This window comes from Pagrus pagrus (assembly GCF_965226575.1).
Source record: "Pagrus pagrus genome assembly, chromosome: 7".
NCBI classification, from domain to species: Eukaryota; Metazoa; Chordata; class Actinopteri; order Spariformes; family Sparidae; genus Pagrus; species Pagrus pagrus.
Window position 1 is genome coordinate 29,647,153 of NC_140191.1, and position 24,248 is coordinate 29,671,400.

Here is a 24,248-nt window from a genome sequence, read left to right on the forward strand (position 1 = left end):
GACGTGTTTTAGGAGAACATCTGTTAAACAGATACTGGCACACATACACACACCCTCTTCACCTGACAGTGATGGTATTTCTGAAGCTTGGCAGCAGTTTCTCCATGTTTAGGAATCTTGTGATCTCCTCCAAGATGAGACGGACATCAGCATTTAAATTGTCCACTGTCCGCACCTCGTTGTTGATGCTGATGGCTGGGGTCAGAGAGTTGGTCAGTGCTTCAATCAGTTCTGCACGGTAGTAGTTATCAGAAAACTGAGGACAGACAGGAGGGGAAGAGAAAAGGAAAAGAAAAAGGAAATCATTTTTGTGGATTTCCTGTGGGCATCAAATTGCTTTTTAGTTTTTTAATGTGCCAAAAGAAACTTTGGCCATAGTTATAACCAAATAAGTCTTTAACAGGCACTATGTTAGAGAACAAAAAGTGTGTGAATGTGCGTCTTTACTTTGTTTTTTCGGTTGTCGTTGTACTTGATCAGGTCAAGGATGAAGTTGAGGACATCTTTGGGACAGAGGTTCTGGACATCTCTGAGTAATGCCATGGCAACGGGCATCGTCTTGACACAGAAAACAAAGACAAAACAGCAATCATGATTAGGATGGAGAAACCCATTTGATAGCTAATTTTACAGTGTGCTTCAGTGTATCACATGGCCTTGTAAGTAAAACAATAGTCGACATTCAGTTTCTTAACATCAACATGCATAAACATTTTTGACAAGGAACCTAAATTTGGTTGTTTAAGAATTGTGCCCAAAATATGTTTTGTTTTTTTAAGCTGAAATAAACCTTTCAGGGTTGACAAAATACGTAACTGCAACACTGTTTACAAATCTGAAAACATGTTTGTGGTAATACTGTACTGAAGTTTCTTGTTTCTTCAGGCAACACAAATGCCAACACTGACATGACTGTATGTGTAATATATTGGCAATGCTGATTGATCCATGCATTTCTAATTGTAGGGCTAACACTGGTTAATGAAGCCGTTGATGTTTTTGTGTTTCTATCAATACTAAATGTATTTTGACATATCCACAATATCCAAGAAAGAGTGGAAAGTAATATACAGGCAAGCAAAGACGACTATGAAGCAGATCCCACTGTAGAAAAAAAAGCTGCAGCACTGTGGATCCGTGTGCAGCAGCAGCGTGGAATGGGCCATATGGGGATGCGAGCCTGGAATGTTTCTGGGCAGATGTTCTGCAGAACTTTGGCTATGAGCAGTTGAAATGCCATTTAATGTCCCGGTGTATGTGTGAGTATGTGTTACAGCTGATTAACCCAGCACTAACACAGATGATTACACAATGTTGACATGCCCACTGGCTTGCTGTGAATTCAGTGGACAATTGTCTTCTCTGTTTACACATGTGGCTCACTCGGACTTAGGACTAGGGACCTGGCAGGGTAATGTCCGGGGCAAATAATGCAGACATTTTTATTCACACATACAGCTCCTCTGAACTCTTTAAGTTACAGTGCATATGTGAGAGGGGCTTTATTTTGTTTTTTGATGTACCTTTTGTAGGAAGTAACTCTGGAAGTTGATGAAGTTGTTGGTCTTGACAATGTTGGGGCAGCTCTTACAGCAGAACATTCGGGTGAACAGGGACTTCATAGCTGGCGGACCCTGCCATGTGCTCACCATGGCGTTGGCTATCTGCAAGGTGTTTATGCACACAAGAGAAGAAAAGAAGTTTTACTTGAGTTGAGTTATGTAAATGATGCCACATCAGGAAGACTATCTGTCAGCTGTCTTCCATCTGCTGTCCGCACAGTCAAATAAGAGCAACATTAAATTACTCCGGATCTCTGCACTCTTTCAGATTATGGTAGTAACATGAAAAACACTGCACAGAACAAAAATAACAAGTCAAGAATGTTGAAACTTGTATAACAATGTCCTTTTTGTCTGTTCTAATTTTTGTGGTGAGGACTGAATGACAAAGTAGAAGGCAAATGTACAAATGAGCAGCACATGAGCAGCACATGAGCTTTCCACAGGTATGAAGACCAGTGGCTCCAGTGGTGTTTGGCTTCCAACAGGATATTGGGGAATTTATGTTAATGTGGTAATATGGGGCCAAGGGTCACTGGCACAGGATGTTGTCATTTGGTAAGGTAAATAAAGGGGGGCATGCACACCAGAATGTTTTTGTATGTGTGTGCACGCATTCACGAACACATTTGTATTTTCTGTGTCTGAGTTTTTAACATGTGCATGCATTTGTCAGGTTTTATGTTGGCCCCAGGCTGTTCGTTCTTCCTCAACACGTTTTCCATTTTCCATTTGAGGGTTCAAGTCAGCGAGATTTCTCTTTGTGGTGAGTGTAAGTCTGTGAGTGCATGTGTTTATGTGCGTGTCAGAGTGTGTGTGTCTTTTTGTTTGAGCTTGTATGTCAATCTGTGTGTGTGTGTGTAGTATACGATGGCCATTACGATTGAGTCTGTTGGGGGTTCTGTTGCCAAACACAGCAACTTAATGAAAAAAGTGAAGTGCTGCCATTTCAACCTCCACCCAGTTTATCATGTTGTGAAAATATTGGTTCAGGTGGAACCCAAATGGCGGAAATCTACTGAGGTTAAAGTCTGAATAGACCAAATCCAGAAAATCGAGAATTTCCTGTAGCCACAGAATAGGATTATTCAGTCAACTGAGCTGAAGCGCAGCCGGCGTTGAACTGGTGGGTGGCCTTGCTATCAGGGAAGTTATATGTTGTTCTCATACTGTAGCCCTTTACACAATATTTTCTAAGCTATAGATTTTGTAAAAACTTAAGATTTTAACAATAAGAGAATAGAGATGAGATGGAGAGGAAGAGGAATTCCAGCTAACAGTGATGATATTTTCAGTATCTCTGTGAAGCTATGAACAGTTACTTTGTCTCTCTTATATCCCTGTAGGTTACTCTCAAGATTTTTCTTTATTGCCATTTTGAATTCCATGTATTCCAGAGCGAATTAAACTAAAGAAGATGAAAACCACATTCATGACCAGACTGTTTTCTCACTAAACTCTACCACTCCACAGGCCACCTAAATCACATTTTTGTGGTCTCTAACACATTTAAAGACTCTCTGTAAATAACTAACACAAAACCTTGCTCATTTTAGAATATTTTGTAGTGTCAATCTCTGAGCTCATTTGTTTATATTGGGATTAGACTCATGTATTTTCCAGATAAAGAGTGTCATGTGACATGAAAAAACAAAAAAACATGCTCTCAAGTGCAAAACAACAACAACAGCAAAACAGAAAACACAATGGCAATTGACTTGTCACTGATAAGTTAGTCATGCCCTACAGCATACCCTGCTTTCATGTCTATTTGACTCTAAAATAGGACTATTTTCCAAAATGAAGAGCATGCTGTTTTGAGGAAGACTTAAAACTTACGATTGAGCCCATAAACTCATTAGGAAACTGTTTACTGAGGTAATAAAGTGCAGACCACAACCTCTGTGATTGATCCATTTGGTAGCATCTCATTTATGGCTTCTCCTCTGGTGCTTAACAGCAATGCTAACACAGGGGATTGTGACCTATAGTTTCCCAAGTAAACACACCACTGCTCTTCCCCTTCCATAGCTGCTCTTTGCTACTGGAGAAGCCAGATGTCCAAAAAACAGGCTGCCCCTTTAGAGCAGCTCGGTGGCAAATGCTGCTTTGCCAAAACCAAGTAACTTAGTCCTGCATTCAAGCTTGGTGTGTATGGAGTGTCTGCCCTCTCTGCAGACACTTGGCCTGTCCAATCTGCCTAGCTCAGACACACAGCTGTAAGCAGAAGAGTGTTTACTGGGGAAAGTACAGCTGGAAATCTGCTATATCAGCACCACCAGCAACAAGACACGCCAGCGCACATGTATCAAAACTATGGTTGGGTACCATTCACATTTAAACCAGGTACCAGATCCAATACAGGTATCTGGAATTCGATACCCGTACTCTCTCTGTAATAACAAAAAAAATTATTTCAGTTCTAAACAGTTGAATCATTCACTTCTAGAGACAATATATCATTAGTAATATTTCCCGAAACAATGCACATCACATGTCAGTCAGTCTTATATTATATCATATTAATCTGGTAAATAAAATACTTTATGAAGTAAACTGCTATACTTAGCTGTTCCTTCTCATCAAACTAGTCCTATAAGAATAAATATAATAGAAAACATCAAGATGTATATGTGCTGCCCTCTCCTGGCACGCAACGTCTCCACTGGTGGTGGCTGTATTTCACACCGACTGGGAAATTTGAGTTTTCGTTTTGGGCCCTTGAGCTTGCTGTGGTGGCCCTTTGTTGAAGCAGCAGACTGAGTTAATTATGTGAAGTCAGCAGTTATAAATGAGTTTCCAAAGTATATTAAATACTGCGTATGCCTGTAAATATGAGCACACGTATCATTTTATGTTAAGTATGTGAATTAAAATGGATTGTTTGTAGATATACTTTTACTGCGTTAGCAATGCTAACCCCCGTGCTGCTATTTAAAATTGTTTCGGAAATCAACAAAAGCATGCAGATATATTTTCTTGTATACAGCATGCCTGGCTGAGTTTTGGGGAGACGCCTAACTCTGTCTGTCTCTCTCTCTATAACGTTACCGGAAAGATGCGCTCTCAGGACACAACGACTGGTTTAATGTGAATTGGTACTCAGTAGTACCGACGTAATTCGGTACCCTTAACACTACCGAGTCTGGTACCCAGCCCTACTCACAACAGTGTAGGCAACGTGCAAAGGTTACAGTTTTGGCTCCATGTAGAGCCTACGTCCAATTTTAAATCAGCCTCTACAAAGAATGATGACAGAACTATCATCTTTGCATCATGTGGAAGTCACTTTTTTGCTTTAGTATGAAGAAGGATTAAGTGACGTCTGAGGTGATTGTTCATATCAAGTGTGTATGGGTGATCATGTCAAATGTGACTCTTCATTTTGTCAAAACCAGTGTTCAAACCATTATTATTACACACACACACACACACACACACACACACACACACACACACACACATACACACCTTGGCCAAACAGAAGCAGGCCTGCATGCGGACTTTGTAGAAACACTGTTCTTGCTCCAGGATGTCTGTCAGGGCCAGTCTGGAGGCAGGAGTTGGGAACTTTTCCAATGCTGAGATGGCCTCCTCCTAACACAGAGACAAGGTCAGTGAAAGAATAGAATACATTAACTCAGGTACTGTACTTAAGTACAATTTTGAGGTACTTGTACTTCGAGTTGGGGTTTTTTTTGGTTATCATTTTATGTTACTTTATACCCTTCTACAACTATTTGAAAGCGAGTTACTAGTTACCTTTTCAGATTAAGATTCAAAACAAAACATGTGATCATTATAGACCAGAGATGCTCACAAGCCTTTTTTTGCAAGTCCAAGTCAAGTCTCAAGTGTCTTATGGCTGTAATGATGCTGTATGCTATCTGGTCTGCTTACAACACTGCATAACTATGTCTGAGGAATTTAAAGCATGCACTGTGTTATTATCAATCCTTTATCTATCGGCAGACATGCTGGCCACAGAATATGGACCATTAAATTACCTGATCGCGAGTCCGACTCGAGTCTCAAGTCTTTTGAATAAGAGTCCAAGTCAAGTCTCAAGTCTCTGTGTGTGGGGACTTAAGTGTGACTCAAGTCCAAGTCACAGTCTTGAGTCCCCATCACTGGTATATACAGACTAAAATATGACAATAAGTTATAGATTTCACTGGCCTAAAGTATACAAAACATCTAAAATTAGCACCATGTCAGCCAACATGTTGATGCGTCAATAATTGTCAAGGCACTGATTAAAAAAATATATATTTTACTTGAGTGAAATTTAGAATGCAGGACATTTACTTGTATGGTTGGTATCACTAATTTACTTGATCATTGATAAACAATTTGAAGACTACTTCCACTTCTGGATAAGGTACATGTGGTTCAATAGCATTTTATCATGTTCAGACCCAGTAAAAAATCCACTTAACAAATTCAAATCCTTTCAAGTGCCTTATCAAATAATATGAGCTTTACCCTTCAACATTTGATGCAACTAAAGGCTAAGATACATTGCGTCCTGTCTTATCAGCACCTGTTGGCCAAGAGGGCAGAAAAACTGCAACCTATTTTATGATCGTCACCTGCAGCTACAACCTGCCGATGACATGAGCAGAATATATACGATATGAAATGTTAATTGAACGTATCTGACATTAACCAGGCTCAGTGACAGTTGATGATGAGAAATATCTACCAAAATGTTTTTAATTGCTCTTGACAAATAAAAAGAGTAACTGCCTTTATCTCTCCTTACTCTTTTTGTTTAGGAGTCAGTGTTGGAAATTCTAGTATTTTACAGACGGGGAACGAGTATTTTACAAAGACCTGCTTTTGGAAGCCATCCCTACTGAAGCCACACATTAGGAGTGTGTTAATTCACCTTTGGTGTAGGTACAAAACTTAACAAAATGCATGGTTTAATGTCCATCTGGATTAATAAGAAAATATTTAGATTACAAATGTTCAAAAAACAAAGGCCAGTGTGGAGAACTGCACTCTTTCCATTAGCCCACCTGTGCAACTACATCCCTCTCATAGCGCAGCTGATACTGCCACATGAAGTCAGCCTGCTCAAACTCCACCTTCCTCAGAATGGACATGTCTGGGTCAATCCGGATCCAGAGGAGAGGAGAGTCAGCACTGCAGACAAATACAGTGAGGGAAAGAAAAGTAAAGCATGTCAATTCAACTCAGCAGGTGTCTTTAGGTAGCTGGTGTGGGTGATATAAATCATGTTAAGCTAAGCAGGCAGAGGTTTGTCAAGTACAGCTTTCCCACTCTTTACTAGAGATTATTTTCCAGGACATTTTCAGTGAAGTCTAGCTAGTATGACAGACAGGAATCACGCCCATACACTAATATGTTCCATAACTAATTCATTTATAACCCTAATCTCTTAAGCTCCTGTGAATTGTATTATCCATTGCTGCCTGACCATCAATAACTGAATAGAATGAACACAAACAACCAGGGATGCTGGAAGTCAGTCACAGATGCTAAGAGGTCACTCTTTGTTCAGGCTGCTGACCACATGGACAAGTTCTGTGACCAGATGAAACAAAAAAATTGTTGTTTGTCCACAATGACAAGGCGAGAAGGTGAGGCCTTTAACCCAAGAACACCACTTCTACCGTCAAACATGGTGCTGGTAGTATTGTGTTGTGTGGCTATTTTGCTGCCAGGGCATCTGGTGCTCTAAAGAAATTAAATGGAATAGTAAAGAAGGAGGATAATCTCCAAACTTTTCAGGAACATTTAGTCATCAGCCAGAAGATTGGGTCCTAGTTGTTCCAACAGGTCAATTATCCCAAACAAACACCAAAAGTGGTTAAGGAATGGCTAAATCAGGCTTAAATAAAGGACCTCCAAAAGTCCTGGCTTGAAACCCATGGAGGACTTGTGGACTGTGCTGAAGAAACAAATTCTTGAGGCTAAACACTCACTATGAGACACCCCTACAAAAGGTAAACATTTCATTGCATGTTATGGTCCATTAAACCATAAGAGTGCAGCATTGTGTTTGTAGAGACAATGCTAGCAAAGTCCAAAAAAATACATGGGAGTATTTCGCCAATGATTGTTGACCTGCTATTCATAGTTTTAAGCCCGGCGTCCCATTCATTATTATTAAACTCTCTCAACAGTGCCCAACATACATTTGAAACCATTGCTCCTAGCCTGAGTTGAATTACAAATCTTCAACCTTTGCAGGCAAAACAAGCTAGTGAGAAAGACAAATTTAGAAAGTGAACCATACTTATCTATTTAACAATAGGTCTATTCAATAAGATCGAATAAAAACGTTAATCTATCACATTAACCGTTATGACAACTACCACAGTCACCAGCCAGCAGTGACTAATGCTAACAATACATTTGAAGCATAATGTAACTTACATTATTTGGAGTTTGGGCAACTTAAGTTGTAACCTTACATTAATGTCATCCAGCCTGCAGGTGCTCCTGTGTGATGTGAGGGGTGTGTTCACAGCATAAAGGCTAATCATAATACACTTGTCCACAAACTAACGTTACCATTTGAACGTTAATATGGTCCTTAACATAAGTCCTTAACGGAGCTCTGATAGGAAAAAGTTTTTCCAAGATATTTTGCTTTTTCTCTCATTTTCCATGTGTTTTCCAAGACTGCATAATTCATCAGCTGCTTTCCAGGATTTCCAGGATGCATGGGAACCCTTAAGTTTTATTTAATGCAGCTTTAACACCAAAAAAAAGCAAAATATATGTTATTTATAATATATTAACGTGATGACGATAAGACAACAACTAAATTCTTTGATAATATGTCAAATAGTGACAGCAGTGATGTCTTACTCCATGGCTGATAAATCCATGTCAACTTCTTCTCCATTCATCAGAGGAATCTTCTTTTTCTTGTTTCTGGGAAAAGAAACCAACAGAACAATCCGTCATTAGGTAACCAAATATCTCAACTCAAACATCCATTCTTTAAAAACTTTGCCGACATTTCTGTTTCAGACACAAGAAGACTGAGGAGAGAAACAGCAATAATAGATTACAGATTGACTTGATGAACATATCAAATATAAATAACAAATATTAAAGCTACATTATGTAACCTTTTTACCTTAAAATAACAGCTTTTCAATTATTTTGATGGTACAGTGTCTTGTAATAGGGTGAATGGTGTCTCTATCAGAGCCACTTCACCCCCCTGTCACTTGTTTCTGCACTATGTAACTTCAGAACTTGAGAGGGTAGGATCACAGTGTTACATACATATTTATTTCAAGATACAAGTTTTCAAAGACAAAACATTGTTATTACGTAATAAGTTTTGTTTATAGTTAGCACCTACATTACGTCTGACAAATTGCAACAGACCTGGGACTTGTATTTATGACAGTGGTTTGAAACTGTGGGGGGCACAGTCACACAAAATGCCATTTTCTACATAATGTTGCTTTAAAGAGGAATAATATAATATAGAACATAATGTAGTGTAGTAAAATATGATAAAAATATTAAGTGTGCAACATACAATACTGAGAATTAATTAGGGATCGTGTTCTGCTACTGTACGTACCGTCTGCTCTTGGAGTGACAGGGGATGTCATGTTTGAGGCTGTTCTCCTCGATCTGTAGCGTGTGGTTGAAGGATCCATCCAGTTCCTGCACTGTCACTTTGATGGGACCCTGCAGGGAAACAGACATTTGATTATTTAACGGCCAAAGTAATATGTAAACAGTAATTGTAGCCCCTTACAAACATTGAATCTCTAACATTACTCAGACCTGCAAACTGTAGAGTAGTGACAAAGGTCCAGGGGTGTTCTCCATCACAAGACAATTTTAGTGATCTGAATGATGAAGCATTTTGGAGCATTGGGGGTAATGGGGGTAGTGAAAATACTCAAGTGCAAATACCTTAAATTTGTACTTAAATACAGTACTTGAGTAAATGTACTTAGTTACTTTCCACCAATGGTAACTGACTTGAGAAATGCAATCTAGTTAGCTGAGGCTAGCTAGTTTAGCTTACCGTACATATAAGGAGTCCACATTGTTTACAATGCTCTGTATGTAAACACAGTGTTGGACAATCATTCTCATGTAATTCATTCAGCATGTGTGCTACATGCTGCACTGTAGCTTCCAAACTTGACAAGAGTAACAACACAAGTGGGCTACGAAAATAAAACAAACATAAAAATAAACATAAACGCATTTTTAAAAACTCTCCAGATCAAACAATTCACGTGAATGACAGAATGACCCTAAAAACTCTGATTGTCTTAAGTAAACTTGATCAATTCACATGTTTAAGTCACGGCTTTTGGAAAAATTCCACTGCTCAAGGATGGCATGAAAGATTACGGAGAGAAGTTTGTGTGTTGCTCTGCAATGTTAATAAATCCTTGGTGAACACAAATAGGCTTTCATCTGCTCTAGACACAGACAACATACTCACTACACAGGCTGTTGCTCAATGCTCACCACATATTTCTGGGTTCCCGATGACGTGTAGTCCTGACGGATCTCTAGCTCAAGCACGTTCCTCTTCCTGTTGAAGGCAAAACTGCCAAAGAATTTCACCACAGCACTCTGGTCTCTGAGTACAAACAGTTAAGATTAAAAACAGATGCAAATAACCCAGAGCAGCTAGAGAAAACACAACCTGCTGAGAGAAAAGGTTTTAACTAAACATGGTGGTCAGTGTTTAATAATACTGCAATAATGCTTCATAATGCGTACAGTACAAGTACGCTTCTGTTCAATTCAAGAACAAAAGATGAAGTAGTGAAAATTCGCCTTTCAGATTTACATATTGGCTAGGATTTTTTAAGTAACCTTGGATCTGCACAAGTTTTAGTTCATACAGGTGTTTTTATTTCCTATGAAATAAGCTGATGTGGAATTGAGCCACAAGGGGGTATAAAAAAAAAACTGCTAACAGCTTTATTTTGTAATTATTTAAGTAAGCAATATTGCTCCTAAATGTGAAAGGTCATACAGTTCAACCAGTTCAATAATAACCACAAACCATTAGGGATAAAAGGATACACCCATTGTTTGATGAGGGGTCCTATGTCTTTGCCAGAGACATTGGAGATGGATTTGAGGAAGGCATGAGTAGACAGGAGCATCTGACTCCACATTTGACTCTGGTACTTCTGGGATGAGGCTGTGCTGGCCAGGCTCAGGAGCTTATTGAAAACCTACAGAGGACAGCAGAAAATTCAAATGAAGACTAAACCAGTTTCTTTTCAACTCCAAGTGTACTCTAAGGGAGGCAGATAAGACAAACAAGAAAATGGTGGTCAACCTGCAGCATAAACTCCATGCTGATCCTGTTTTCTATCAGTCTCATCACCAGGTGGGCCTTACACTGGAACATCTTGTAGTACTCCCAGGACAGTGTGTGGGGGTGCTTGATGGAGAAGTGAAGGTGGGGAGTTGGACTGAGGAGAAAAACACTGTTGTCAGTCCATCATGCCATCATGATTCATTAAATTACTTCGTATACACTTGAAAGATAAAAACTAAATTACTGTAATTGATGCATAGGGATTCAAACTGAAGCATTACTTGTCCTTCTCTTTGCCTCCACTGAATGTCGGGTGCAACAGAACCCCTCCCATCTTTAGTTCATATTCCACAATCTTGTCCAACTCCTGGAAACAACAGAATAACATTTATCAACAATTATGAAAGCTAAGGGGGGAAAAAATTGTAATTCTTCCTATTTTTTTAGCAAATTATTTTCATTATCGATTAATCTCAATTATGTCTATGATTATTGTCTATAAAATGTCAGAAGACAGAGATATAATTTTCCAAAGCCCAAGATGTAGTATTCAAATGTTCTATTCAACTTTCCCAAATAAACATCTAAAACCGGATAGAATTAAGATGCCAAAAAATAATAATAATATAAAATTAACAATAATCAAAATAGTTTTCAATTACTTTTCAATCAAATAATCACTTAATCTACTTGCAACTCTAATGAAACATCAGCCAGCAGTGAAACAATCCTTGAACCCAAGGTGACGTCTTCAAATGTCAAAACACCAAAGATATTGAATTTATAACAATACATGGTAGAGAAGCAGTAAAAGAGCTTGAATCATGGAATGTCTGGCAATTTTGACTATTTTGAGCTGAAAAAAGGCCACCGACTCTTAGACCACTCAAATCATTATGGACCAGCTCACAGTTTTCCTTTAGCATCAAAGGAACAGTTTCCCTGGAAAAACTGGCATTAGGGAATTTCCTGAAGGGCTTCTTGCTGCGTATAATACTGAAGACCCCACAACCATCCACCCTGCCTGGAGTAAAGCGTTTATTAATGTCTTATGATGTTACATCATAGGACATTATTACATTTTTATGAAATCTTCGGCTTTATATGGTTTAGGGAAAATGAGCACTACAATGGCGCTACGATTTCCAGTAAAGGCAAAATATGTCATGAATAACTTTTTTAACCAACAGCTATATGTAGTTACTACACTGATAATAAAATAAATTCAGTTGAACAGGTGATTGAATGATGATGACTGATTACATGACATTTCACACCGTCTGGGCGAAAAAAGAAAATCTTAGTTTTGTTGAGAAAGTAACAGATAATGGTGACAAAAAAACTCACTGCGGGAGCTGGGCTGTTACTACCACCTCTAATGACCAAAGACAGGTAAAACAACTGTTACCTCTTTGATCCAGTGCCGGTACTCATTGACTCCGAAGGTCTTCTTTAGGTAGAGGCCGTAGATGTAACCTGAGATTCCCTTCAACACCCACTCGTCAGCCCTTTACAAGTAAGAACAGATCATGTCAAAACTCACAACAAACAAATATTTACTAAATATGAATTCATCAGAGGTGAGTTAACTCCCTTAATGGATTTTGGTAATGTCCAACCTTATTACTCAGGCATGAATGAGTTTAACTTGAGGATTTTTAAGTGAATTAACTTCAGACCTCATTCACACTTTCCACAGCTTCTTTTTAGTGAGTAATTTATGGCAACCAAGAAGTGTGAGAATCAGAATAAGAATAATTACACGCTCATTGTTCCTCCTCGTTCTCCAGCGGTGTGGTGTCAAGTTAAATAATACAGTATAATTAAGTTTATTAGAGCACATATCAAAACCAGCATTACTTAGTGCTTTGTAACAAACACATAAAACACAACGATAAAATACAGTTAGGTATGAATAATCAGGCATGAACAAGGAATAAAAGAGGAATAAAATGTAAAAACAATGGGTGAAAGGCAGGTATATGCAGCTACAAGAGTGAACAACTTGAAACTGAGAGTCTGATGATGAAAGTTTTACCTATTCCATCTCTGCTGCACTGCTTTATGCTCTTTGAATGTGGAAATCATTTTAAATCATTTAAGGCCACACTTGAGTTTTACTCTGGCTGGCTGTATTTCTAGGAAGAAATGGCATGGTAAACACATCTCTCTTAAATCTATCAGCCTGGATTTATTAGCTTGTAAAAACAGAGACACAACACGCTGACTAAACCTCAGTGGTTTCACCGCTTGAAGCTGAACTGAATCCAGTCTGGCTTATGTTTTTAGGATGATTTCATCAGTGTATCTGCCATAAATGACATTTCAGAGAACAGTATTTTCTGACAAAGATTTGACCCACTCTTCACCTTAGTACTCTATGGATCATATCATAATTGATCATTAAAACCTGTGTAACTCCGAGTGAAGATTGAGGTTTCCTTTCTTTCATGATTAACCTCCCGGGTGTAAGATACCTTTACTGAACAGCAGCCCCAAGTTCAGTCATGGACAATAGCAAAATACCCTTAAAAACAGCAAACTAGACAACCTTTATATACCAAAGGTCAAATCATGTCAGCAGATATTCATTAAGAGAAAAACCTGGTACACCTTCAATTACACAGATACACACTGCAGAGATAAAACAGAAATCCACGGTCTTGTTTTTCTGAAGCTCATGACCCACTTCACTATTTGTCAGTCAGTTTTATGGATTTGGAAAAGAGCAGCCTTCAGCCTTTACAGGCTACTGAGCAGGGCCTGTTTTGAATTACAGGCCCCAGGTAACCCCCACTCTGATTAACTGCTAGCAGGCAGTCGTGCTGCCATGCTTTGCTAAAATCAAAGAGATCTGACTTTTGTTTCACAACACCCACCAGCTCAACAACATGAGCAGACCAAGGCCCCACATCTGATGTGTGTTTAGAGGAGGGGAGAGGAGGGGAGGGGAGGGGAGGAGAGGAGAGGAGAGGAGAGGAGAGGAGAGGAGAGGAGAGGAGAGGAGAGGAGAGGAGAGGAGAGGAGAGAGGAGAGGAGAGGAGAGGAGAGGAGAGGAGAGGAGAGGAGAGGAGAGGAGAGGAGAGGAGGGACACGTATGCATTTCTTCCTCTATAGGACTTACAGGCTCTAGAGTTAAAGTCCTACTGATGGGCCTCTTAACACAAGCAAGCAGGATTATTCATTCAGTCTCTCTCACACTGACCACACTCGCATAGTTGCCAAGCAGTAATACAGTGATCCATCACGTTGGAGAACACAGGCCAGCGCTGGCCCAACTTCTGACTCCTAGTACTGACAAAATAGCTTGGCTCTGTTGTAAATCTCTCATCACTGGCCTTATATGAAAATGTCTGAAGGCTAAATGTTACCACACTTCTCAAAAAGACCAGAACACTATGGAGAGAATTGCTGGGCTCTATCAAAAGTGGTTTGTATAATAGGTAAGCACTATTCCAAAAACTTATGTCAGTACTTTTCCATTACATATAAATCTGGCCTCTGGGGTTAATTAAAGTTACTCACAGTCACAGATTACTTTGAATGAATGACTTCATACAACATGCCGCCTCATCACATCTGAAGGCAAAGGTATTCATACTGGTTTCCAATGACCACACTTGAAAGTGGCCTTCACAAACTTTAGAAATGTCTATATAATTTGTAGTAATTTTAATTCATCCAGCAACAACAAGCTCTATTTCAAGGACATTAGCTCTTCAGTGAATGCTAGTGCCATTGGTAAATCATTAATATTGGACACCAGCGCACTGTTATTTATTGATTTAAGTACTAGTTTTGGTTGTGGCTTTGTTTTTATTTTATTCTTTTTTTTTAAGTTGCAAAAACACAACTTTATAACTTGTACTAAAAATTGTTATGACATTATCCAACAGGAGATAATGTAACAAATGTAACAAATATTGTCTGATTATACCACTGGTGTACTCTGGCTGCTCTTCCTGAACTCTGGACAGATAACTTTACTTGTGTGTACACATTCAGTGATATTGGCTACTTTAAACGCCAATCAACATGTGTAATGATTCCTTTCCTTGCTGCCTGTTTTTTACAGAAAAATGGAAATATGCCGAACCAAATAGCACTCCATTAGCCGTTTAACTGAAACTTTAAAGTTTGTTTCTTGGCAGATGCAAAAAAAATACATCCATATAGTGCAAAGAGAGTCTCTTGTTTGACACTGATCAGCCAATGAGAAATGAGCTCCAAATGGCATATCTGCCTGTGTCAGACTCGACAGCATTGTTGTGCTGATTCTCACCATGACATCCTGGAGATGAAGCAGCCAAAGAACTGCTGAGCCAATGCCTGGGCCAGACAGCGGCGTGTCTGCGGGGTCTGGTCTATGATCATGGCACTGTGGAGCAGGTTAGTACTGAAAAAACAGACAGAATGAGATAAATACAGAGAACATATGCGTAAAACTAGGCTACAAATTGCAACAATTCCAAGTTAATAGTATCCTTTAAGAAAATACCACACGTTCTCTACATTCACACACAAACAAATTTACCAATTGTATTCTTATCTGAAAAGACAGAGAGTCAGGCACACACTCTATCTCATACTTACGTGAAGATGCTCATAGAGGCATATGTGGACACTTGCACGTAGGCTTCGTCCACAAACACAGTCTTGAAGCAGGAATAAGGGTAGCGGCATGTCAAGATCTCCTCATAGAACTCAAAAATCTCATGTAGGTAAGACATGGAGTGTTTGAGCAGCGGCAGTAGCTGTGGCAGGCAGAAATGGGTCACCTGATCAGGAGCACAATGTTAGAGTTGTGAATTCAAAATGTCAGAAAGTGAAAAGTGAAAAATGCCAACAACAAAAAACACATTATTTAATTTATACAACTTTTTAAAGTTTGTTCTCTGGTAATTTAATGACAGTAACCAAGACAGAATACCTAGGATGTCCCTTTGTATGTCGGCTTGAGCACGGTGGTGACATCATGATAAGTATGCGTACAGTAAGGAGGATTTTAAAATGCATGGGGCTGTACAGAGCAAGTATTCTGTCCTCCTCCCTCTGGAGGTGTTGTTATTTCTCACTGTTCAGCTGGAGGCATCATGGTGGTACAGCACCGTGCATTTTAAAACCCTCCTTACTGTACGCATACTTATCACAATGTCATCCACCTTGCTCAGCAAATCCTGCCATGTCTCAACCCAAGCATGAAGTAGAACTCAAATTGTGTAAATGGGACATTATAACAATATAAATGATCACGTTTTAACATGATATTTTATAATGTGACAGATTTTTTTCCCCTTGTGTGGCAGCAATACTCTTCTGTATATTTGATTATTACAACTTTCATCAAATTGAAGGGCTCTCTGTAGTGAAGGAAACCTGAATTTCAATACTACCACCTTTTGTTTAGGGACATCTAGTGGTCATAAGTAGAAGATAGGATGGACAAATGACTAGTACTTACAACAGTTCTGTAGTTATTATGGACCAATTGATGGATCAATAGTCCATAGTTAGAGATAGTTGAGATTTTCTGATATACAACCTTAGTTGGTCCAAAATATTTACACTGACATTGAGTGAACTACAACCTGTTATAAATGAGTAATTGTGAATTAGAAACTTATCTAACACTATATATTTGCTTCCCAACACTATAACATTAGTGTCTAATATCAAACTGCAAAGTTATCCCACCTTTCAAAACAATGCTCCATGCAAACTCCTGTTTTACAGAGGACTTTACACCTACCTAAGGGTAGGTGTCAGGATCAAGTTATAACTTATGCCTACATAACTAATGCAACCCTTAAAATATTAGTTGTGCTTAAACTCTTAAGTTCCAATTTATGTTCAAACTAGTGCTGGTCTCTTTGTACCTGTGAACGTTCCAGACTCTAGCAGTTTATGAAACTCCTTTTGTGTTTTTGATTTGCAGCAATGCTGCCTGCATTGCTGGTGCATCAGTAACAGTGGCAGTGTACGGTCCACTCACTTTAGAGTTGCAACTAACAATTATATTCAAAATTGACTGATGTCTGAGAAAAATGGTGTTAATTACCCATCCAAAATTTCCAGAACAAAAATGTCTTTGTTTTGCCTGGCTTATAGACTTATGTAGAAGATCCTTACATTTGAGAAGCTGGAAGCCCGGCATTTTTGCTTAATTATTGATGTGAAATTGAATAAACTGTTTTTAAACATTTGTCTATTACTTTCCTTTTTCTAAATTAATCAACCAATCATTTCAGCAATAACCCACAAACTGGATTTCTAACAGTTCTTTGCAAGATGCGAGTTGCTGCGACAAACATTGCTGTAGAGTCACAAGTGTTCCTTGCTTTGTCGCATTGATTTTCTGGCTCCTATGAACTGCCCTCGCTCTTAATAATGACACAGTGAAATAAAACATGCAAGTTCTACTTCTGTTGCCCTGTTTTGATTGTTCAGTTACCTCCTGTTGAAAGCTAAATATTTGTCAAAAAAGTAGAGTAGAGTAGAGAGCATTTATGGAGCACAATCTCTCTCTTTTCTCTTTTTGTAAACATTAACCAGAAAGTCTACCATATGTTTTAGAAAGCATATCACAAAATAATAAATGTAGACATCAGAAACAGTGTTACTGGGTTCCTATTCCAACAACCCTAACTACATGCAGAAACATCCTTATTGAAACCCACCTCATGCATGTAGGGATCTACTAGGATTTCAAAGGGCCCCACAGCCAGAGAGATATTGGGGGCCGCAGTAGGAATGGGGAGGACATAGTGGAAAGTCTTCTTCCTCATATCATGGGTATAGATGGTCTCCACGAGATCGCCACAAGACACCGCCACCATAGAAGCATCCACAGTGAACTCCAACTTCCATGTACAGAGCTCTGAGTAGGAGTCGACACAGGGGAACCAGAATCTGAGAGAGAAGAGAATCTGATGAGCTGTGAACGTATGCACACCAGTGTTTCCCTTAGGATGGAGTTGTAGCAGTGGAGGTCTCACACACAAAAAAAGGTTTTTGTACATTCATAAAGTGTGCCATAAAGTATACATGAGGCGTGACAAGCACATCTTTGACCCACTCTTGACTCATCTAATAATTCAAATTTTGGAGGGCACAACTACATGAATTCCTGAGTTGGACACCAAAAGTAATGCTGTAAAGCTTGATTTATGCTTCTGCGTCGCGGCGACGGCGTAGCTACGTCGTCGACGCAGACCCCTACGCGGACCCTGCGCCGTAGCCTGACGTGCGCCTCCAAAAAATCCTGACTACGCGTCACGTCGACGCGTCGAGACGCGAACGGCAAGGACTGGGATTGGTCCGCTCAGACCGTCATTCCGGCAGTTGCTTTTCCGGTCAACAGTATAACAACACCGCCAGTTACTTCTGCTGCTTGCATGCTTGTCTCCTATTGCTTGTGAACTCCATGCTTTGTGAGATCCCAGCAGGGCAGGAGGAGTGTTGGTGTTGTGCAGCATGTAGCTTGTAACCCCACACTGTGACCAGAATGCTACACAGCATATCCGCTCTGACCGCAACTGCAGTGCAAGAGAGCAAGAACCCCCCGAAACCAAACCCCCCACCCCCACCCCCCCTCGCGGCTTGGCGGTGAATTGAACGCGTTCCCTCGACGCAGAACTTCGAATGCTCAATGACGGCGTAGGGTCGACGACGTAGCTCCGCCGTCGCCGCGACGCAGAAGCATAAACTAGGCTTAACACTGCTGAAGGAAATTATGTCAGAAAAAAATTTCAAGGGATTGGGAATAAACAGCTGTGTAAGCCTTAAGAAAATCACTGATCAGTGAGGCTGATCAGAAAAAAGGCTTCAGTTTGATAGTGAGCATAAAGACTGGACTCTGGGGCAATGGAAAAAGGTCATGTGGTCTGATGAGTCCAGATTTACCCTGGTCCAGAGTGATGGGCGCATCAGGGTAAGAAGAAAAGAATCTTTGGGATGTGCTGGAGAAGACTTTACACAGCAGCCCAGATTCTCCTATCATCAATACAAGATCTTGGCAAAAAATGAATGCAACTCTGGACGGAAATAAATGTTGTGACATTGCATAAACTTATCAAAATGATGCTATGGCGAACGTGTGCCATAATCAAAGATAAAAGCAGTCCAACGTAATTTTGGAGTGTGTGACCTTTTTTTTGGCCGGGCAGTGTATACAATGTGTAGCTTTAATGGCATGTGTTGAAATGTGTTGTTATTTATTTATTTCTATCTATCAGGGTTAGTCATTGTTACTAGACCTGGTGGAGTTCTGGTATCCAAAGGAGAACACGTGAGCTCCTCTCTCTGCCATACTGCCCTCGACATCAGGAACAACAAAGTGGAGACCTCCTTTTGGCTGGTCCAGAGAAAACTCAATATACACCTTTAAAACTTTCAAATCTGCAGACCAAAACACACAGAAACATCAGTGGATCAGTCTAGACCTTACAGATCAATTTCTGTCAATAATTCAAGAGTAGAAAACCTTTCACTTATTCTAAGGAAATTGGGTAATCCACCTCAATTTACTATGCTGATTCAAGAGATATGCAGAGATATTGCAGACATTGGTCTCTATGTTACCACTCTAACAGGACACAGTATTGAAAGGGTTTCTGAAAAAAAATATTTGTGTATCTGGTTGGATCAGAAACTCGCATTTAAATTTCATATGAACACATTTGTTAGCAAACTAAGACAAAAAATTGGTTATTTATACAGACACAGAACTACTTTCCCCATGTTCTGTAGGAAACAGATGACTGAAGCGGTCTTCTTATCTGTCCTGGATTATGGTGATGTTATCTATAGACAGGCCTCTGTCTCCACTCCTACTCCACTAGACTGGGTTTATCACTCCGCCCTCAGATTCATTACTGGTGACTGTTATTCCACTCATCGTTGTATTCTATACGAAAAAGTTGGGTGGGTACCTTTAACAGTAAGACGTGACAGCCATTGGTTTGTGTTGCTTTTTAAAGCCTTGAAGGGCAACATGCCACCATATATCAGCTCTTTATTAAACTGGTCACAGAGTCACTATTCAACGCGCTCTAGTGATTGTATAATGTTCCAAGTTCCCCAGGTAAACACTTAATTTTGGAAAACTGCTTTCAGTTTCAGGGCTCCATACACATTTTACAACGTACATTTAAACTTGATACAGTTACACCTATAGGTCAGTTCAACACTTGAATTTCAAACGACTCAGCATTTGAATGTAACAGTTTTAACTACATGCCGTCCTGTATGGTTGCCTGCCATTTATCTTTTATGCACCTCTGTTTAATTTGTGTTTTGTCATGTTCATTTGCTGCAGTTTCTTATGATTTTCAGCACTTTTTCTGTTTTATTTGTATTCTGTCATATTGCTTCTTATCTGTTATCATTTTTATGTACCCATTCTGTTTACTCGCTCTGTGATTATGTTCGTTATCACATATTTTCACCTATTCTGTTCAATATGCGATGTTTTTTGTGCTCTCGACATCATTGAAAATGAGGGCTTGCCCTCAATGATTTTTCTGAGATGTAAATAAAGGTTAAATGAATGAATAAATGAAAAGCCGTCAGGCAAGGAATTTTGGAGGAGGAAGAGACTATGTTAGTCTTCACACACTGATTCCACTGCACTATATGTACATGATGTAAATAATTAAATTATCCTGTTTTGGTGGCCCTGTTGTCACAGTCTTACCATCTCCTTGTTTCCATAGCTCAGAGGGAACTTTGATGACCAGCTCCCCATGTCCTGCATCAGGGTCCACAGCACTCACTGCGGCTGTGTAGGCACTGGAGAAATAGTTGAGGTTTCTCCTACAAACACACACATTAAAAAAATGCACAAAATGGTCACATTGCCACCACAAAGTAGACAGACAGTGATATTGGTAATTTACCCACTTCTAATGAAATATTAGACAGCTATAAAGGTCTAAATGTGAGGAGATACATTTAAAAAAAACTACTACTACTAAATACTAGATATGAACTTCTTACCCCACATTTCACCATCACAACCAAACAGATTTCTAATTTTCTCAAAACTAATCTGGTTAGCAGGATATCTATATTATTTTACGCAGATACCAGTAATTTACAGTTAGAAAGTCAACAGAAGTAGATCTTCTGCAACAACTGTGAGTTGGTATATTTTCCGGAATTTTAATCAAGAAAGTGTTTACAGATGAAATAGCCAGATGGCTATGAGGGTTTATTACCAATTTGGTCAACTGAATACTGAACAGAGCAAGATAATTCATCATATTGATGCAAACATGCTGTAATACCAATAATGTCATAGTTTCCGTCAGACTTTAGAAGACTTAAGTGCACATATTCGGCAGGGAGTTTGAGGAGGACAAGAACATTTTTATGTTTTTCAATAAAATATACAGAATTTCATATCATTTAAAACCACTATTATTACTATTTATGCGCACAAAGACTTGGAAAAGCTAGATCCGGAAATAAATAATAATCACCCAAAAACAATTGAATTTACTAATGAAGTCCACTGAGGACTGACCACAACCATGAGATCTGTCATTTACTTGCCCAAAACAGTTTGACTGCTGCTCTTCAACATTATAATGTTATGGAGAACTGTGCATAAAGAAGTCAATTTCACTTATTTGCACCATTGCCAAAAACTACTTATATAACAAAGGGAGAGAAATCTTGGCAGGACAGTTTTATTCCTGACTGCTTAGGATAGTATAGTGTCATACAATGTTATTTGTTTTTTATGTATCGCCGCAACCTACTGTTTGCAGTCACACATATTTCCAGAGCTGTTGAGAGACTTGAATGGTAAAAAACCAAAAGACACCGAAGAAATTCAATATTAACAGTGATCCACACATGTGGATGCTCTAAATTAGCAAAGACCTTAAGTCACTACCTCATTCAATTACGTTTAAATTATATATTCAGCCTTTTTCACAACGATACAACTTAGCTAATGTTTGCTAACAAGTACATGGTGTTGATCTGACAGATCTAATGCAATCCAACAGGATTTGCACACAAACAATTATGAGTCTATTTTACAAATTACAAGCCATGACTCCAGATTATACTAAAATGTGCATCAAAGATATCGACAGTGCACCGATTTACTCACTGCTTGGACTCGTGGTGGCACACCTCCAGCGTGGGGTCATTATAAATGAACGGGGCTTCGAGTTCATTGACTCGGACCCTATAGATGCGGCACTGTTTACTGTTGAGCTTGATCCTGTTCAGGTTGACCACTGTAGGGAAAATGGTCAGCTCGACGTAGCCCTGCCGGATGCAAAAGAGAAGAAGTTGGCGAAAATCGACTACAATTGTCATCTGTAGCTGAAGTGATTTTCGTTGTCTGGATTAGGGTGAGTTCAACCAAAAATGTTCAACAGACAAGCATCTGTGCTGGCTTCATCCCTGTACAAGTCTTTCCACGTCCTTGTGACTTACATTCTACATAATTCTGCGGGGTTGTAACATGTTTCTATCATTACACTTACTATGTAACAAACATATAACAAGTTTTAAATACAGTGATGCTTGCAATGGAATTTGAATTTCTCCCTGATTGAATGAATATATTGTGAAAACTAGTGGCCAGAAACACTATTGTCATGCAGTTATCACCTAATGTCAACTACTTTACAATGAGTAAAATGGGGCCCACACAAGAACGCAAGGATATGATGCAAGTTTGGAGCAGCCACGGCAAAACTTTGAATACATTTTTGTCATACTGTAACTGTACTCACAATGACAGACTTCCTCTGGAAGTTGATGTTGTTGATGCACACCGCCTGGTGGGTCGTAAAAGCAACGACAGAATCACAATGTCAATATGCGATGTAAAAACGGAGCTTTTTACTTAACTAGTTATATAGTCTCATCTCATTCACTCACTCAGCTAAATCTTTTACTTTGTTGTGCTTGAAGGAACACCGCTATGTAGGCTAGTTAAGGATGTCTGACTGATGTTAAACTAACGTTCCCTTTGCTTTACTGTCTAACATAACAGTAAAATATTTCACGCCAGCAAGCAAAACATTAGAGAATAATACTTATAATTTAAAAGGGCGCGGACTCTCGAATCCTTTATCCTTCTTCCTGTTCATCCTCGCTTCTTGATGATGTGTTTTGACATAAGGTTCAGCATGCCCACACTCTGCTCCGTGAGGTCTCCTCTCAGTTAGCTCGAGATGCAGCAAACTCGTGCATCTGGCAGACTGCAAAAAGTAAAAAAAAACAAAAAAAACAACAACACTGCTACAATGAAAACAACGTTAAATGTAACGACCGTCTGAGTCAAATGCCGCTGCCGTTACTATCGTCTCTGTGATGAGAGCTTTACTCCCGGACACTGTTGTACAGTGTTTTTACGGACCACAGCAGATGTATCTATAAGTATGAGTTGGACACGGCCAGCAGTCGATGTTATATACAGATGGACTGGTTCATGTGATAATTGCTGCAGTTGTGAGGCATCAAAACGTCCAAATATATCTTGTCTATCCGGCTGCTCAAGGCATTGTGACCGTAGCTCCAGTGTGTTCGGCCATTTTGTTTGTAACCTTTGACCTCCCGCGTAAAAATGACAACAATCACGGACATTTTTATTAGAATTATATATTAGGTAACATATAACTGTTCATAGAACTAAGTAAGGAAAGGAAAGGAAATTAAACTACTTTATATTTATCAAAAAAGGAGTTTATATCTTTGCTACGTCACATCGGGGCGGAGTTTCCTTGCTATCTACCCGGAAGTGCACGAGCTCCGCGGGAGCGCGCTAAACTAGGCTGCATCCAAATGTCCGGACGTAACCGCACTTGCAGACTCACGGACTTTGCAGGCGCGCTTGCAGGAAGTCCGCGAGTCTTGAGGACTGTCCAAACCAAGGACGTTATATTAAATATAACAATATTACTTTTTGCAGACTTCCAGAGAGTCCGCTTGCGGAGCATCCACAATCATCCACAACTCATTGTTATACGAGCTCGATGTTGTCGAACTTATTATAAATGTGTAAAATAATTACTTAATTGTAACGGTACTTGAATCGTGTAGGCCAGCCAGAAATAATATTTAACCACATCATGATACAGAAATATGTAGAAACAAAGGCTTTAGAGTTAAGCCAATCGGTTTTATTATTGTAGTCTTTAGGGGTGTCTATCAGCGGTATATTTGCCTCCTCCCTCACGCACTCATATCTTGGCGTGATGACAGTGAACACGTCACGGTAGGTACGGCTCAGTCCGCAAGTCCGGAGAGTGGAGACTTGGGATGCAGCCATAGGAACTTTCCAATTACGTCTATGATATATACACATTATTTGCACTTGACATATTGAATAAACAATATTATATCATTGTTCCCCTTAT

The 24,248-nt window shown here is 39.4% G+C and overlaps 1 protein-coding gene across 1 annotated transcript in view; it reads right to left on the reverse strand.

Annotated features, from left to right (window-relative positions):
• taf2 (TAF2 RNA polymerase II, TATA box binding protein (TBP)-associated factor) overlaps positions 1-23,412 on the reverse strand; it is a 38,342-nt gene extending 14,930 nt beyond the window's left edge. The window contains exons 1-20 of the mRNA XM_084357748.1: positions 22,930-23,412; positions 22,620-22,674; positions 21,986-22,146; positions 20,558-20,676; positions 19,119-19,260; positions 17,541-17,772; positions 15,457-15,641; positions 15,146-15,259; positions 12,272-12,371; positions 11,145-11,230; positions 10,882-11,017; positions 10,620-10,774; positions 10,053-10,167; positions 9,142-9,251; positions 8,409-8,474; positions 6,587-6,713; positions 5,034-5,159; positions 1,524-1,664; positions 448-558; positions 63-256 (exon numbers count right to left, since the gene is read on the reverse strand). Coding sequence (XP_084213874.1) covers positions 63-256; positions 448-558; positions 1,524-1,664; positions 5,034-5,159; positions 6,587-6,713; positions 8,409-8,474; positions 9,142-9,251; positions 10,053-10,167; positions 10,620-10,774; positions 10,882-11,017; positions 11,145-11,230; positions 12,272-12,371; positions 15,146-15,259; positions 15,457-15,641; positions 17,541-17,772; positions 19,119-19,260; positions 20,558-20,676; positions 21,986-22,146; positions 22,620-22,674; positions 22,930-22,979 — 2,525 coding nt within the window. The 5' untranslated portion in view covers positions 22,980-23,412. The remainder of the gene's footprint in view (positions 1-62; positions 257-447; positions 559-1,523; positions 1,665-5,033; positions 5,160-6,586; positions 6,714-8,408; positions 8,475-9,141; positions 9,252-10,052; positions 10,168-10,619; positions 10,775-10,881; positions 11,018-11,144; positions 11,231-12,271; positions 12,372-15,145; positions 15,260-15,456; positions 15,642-17,540; positions 17,773-19,118; positions 19,261-20,557; positions 20,677-21,985; positions 22,147-22,619; positions 22,675-22,929) is intronic.
• Positions 23,413-24,248: the final 836 nt, after the last annotated feature.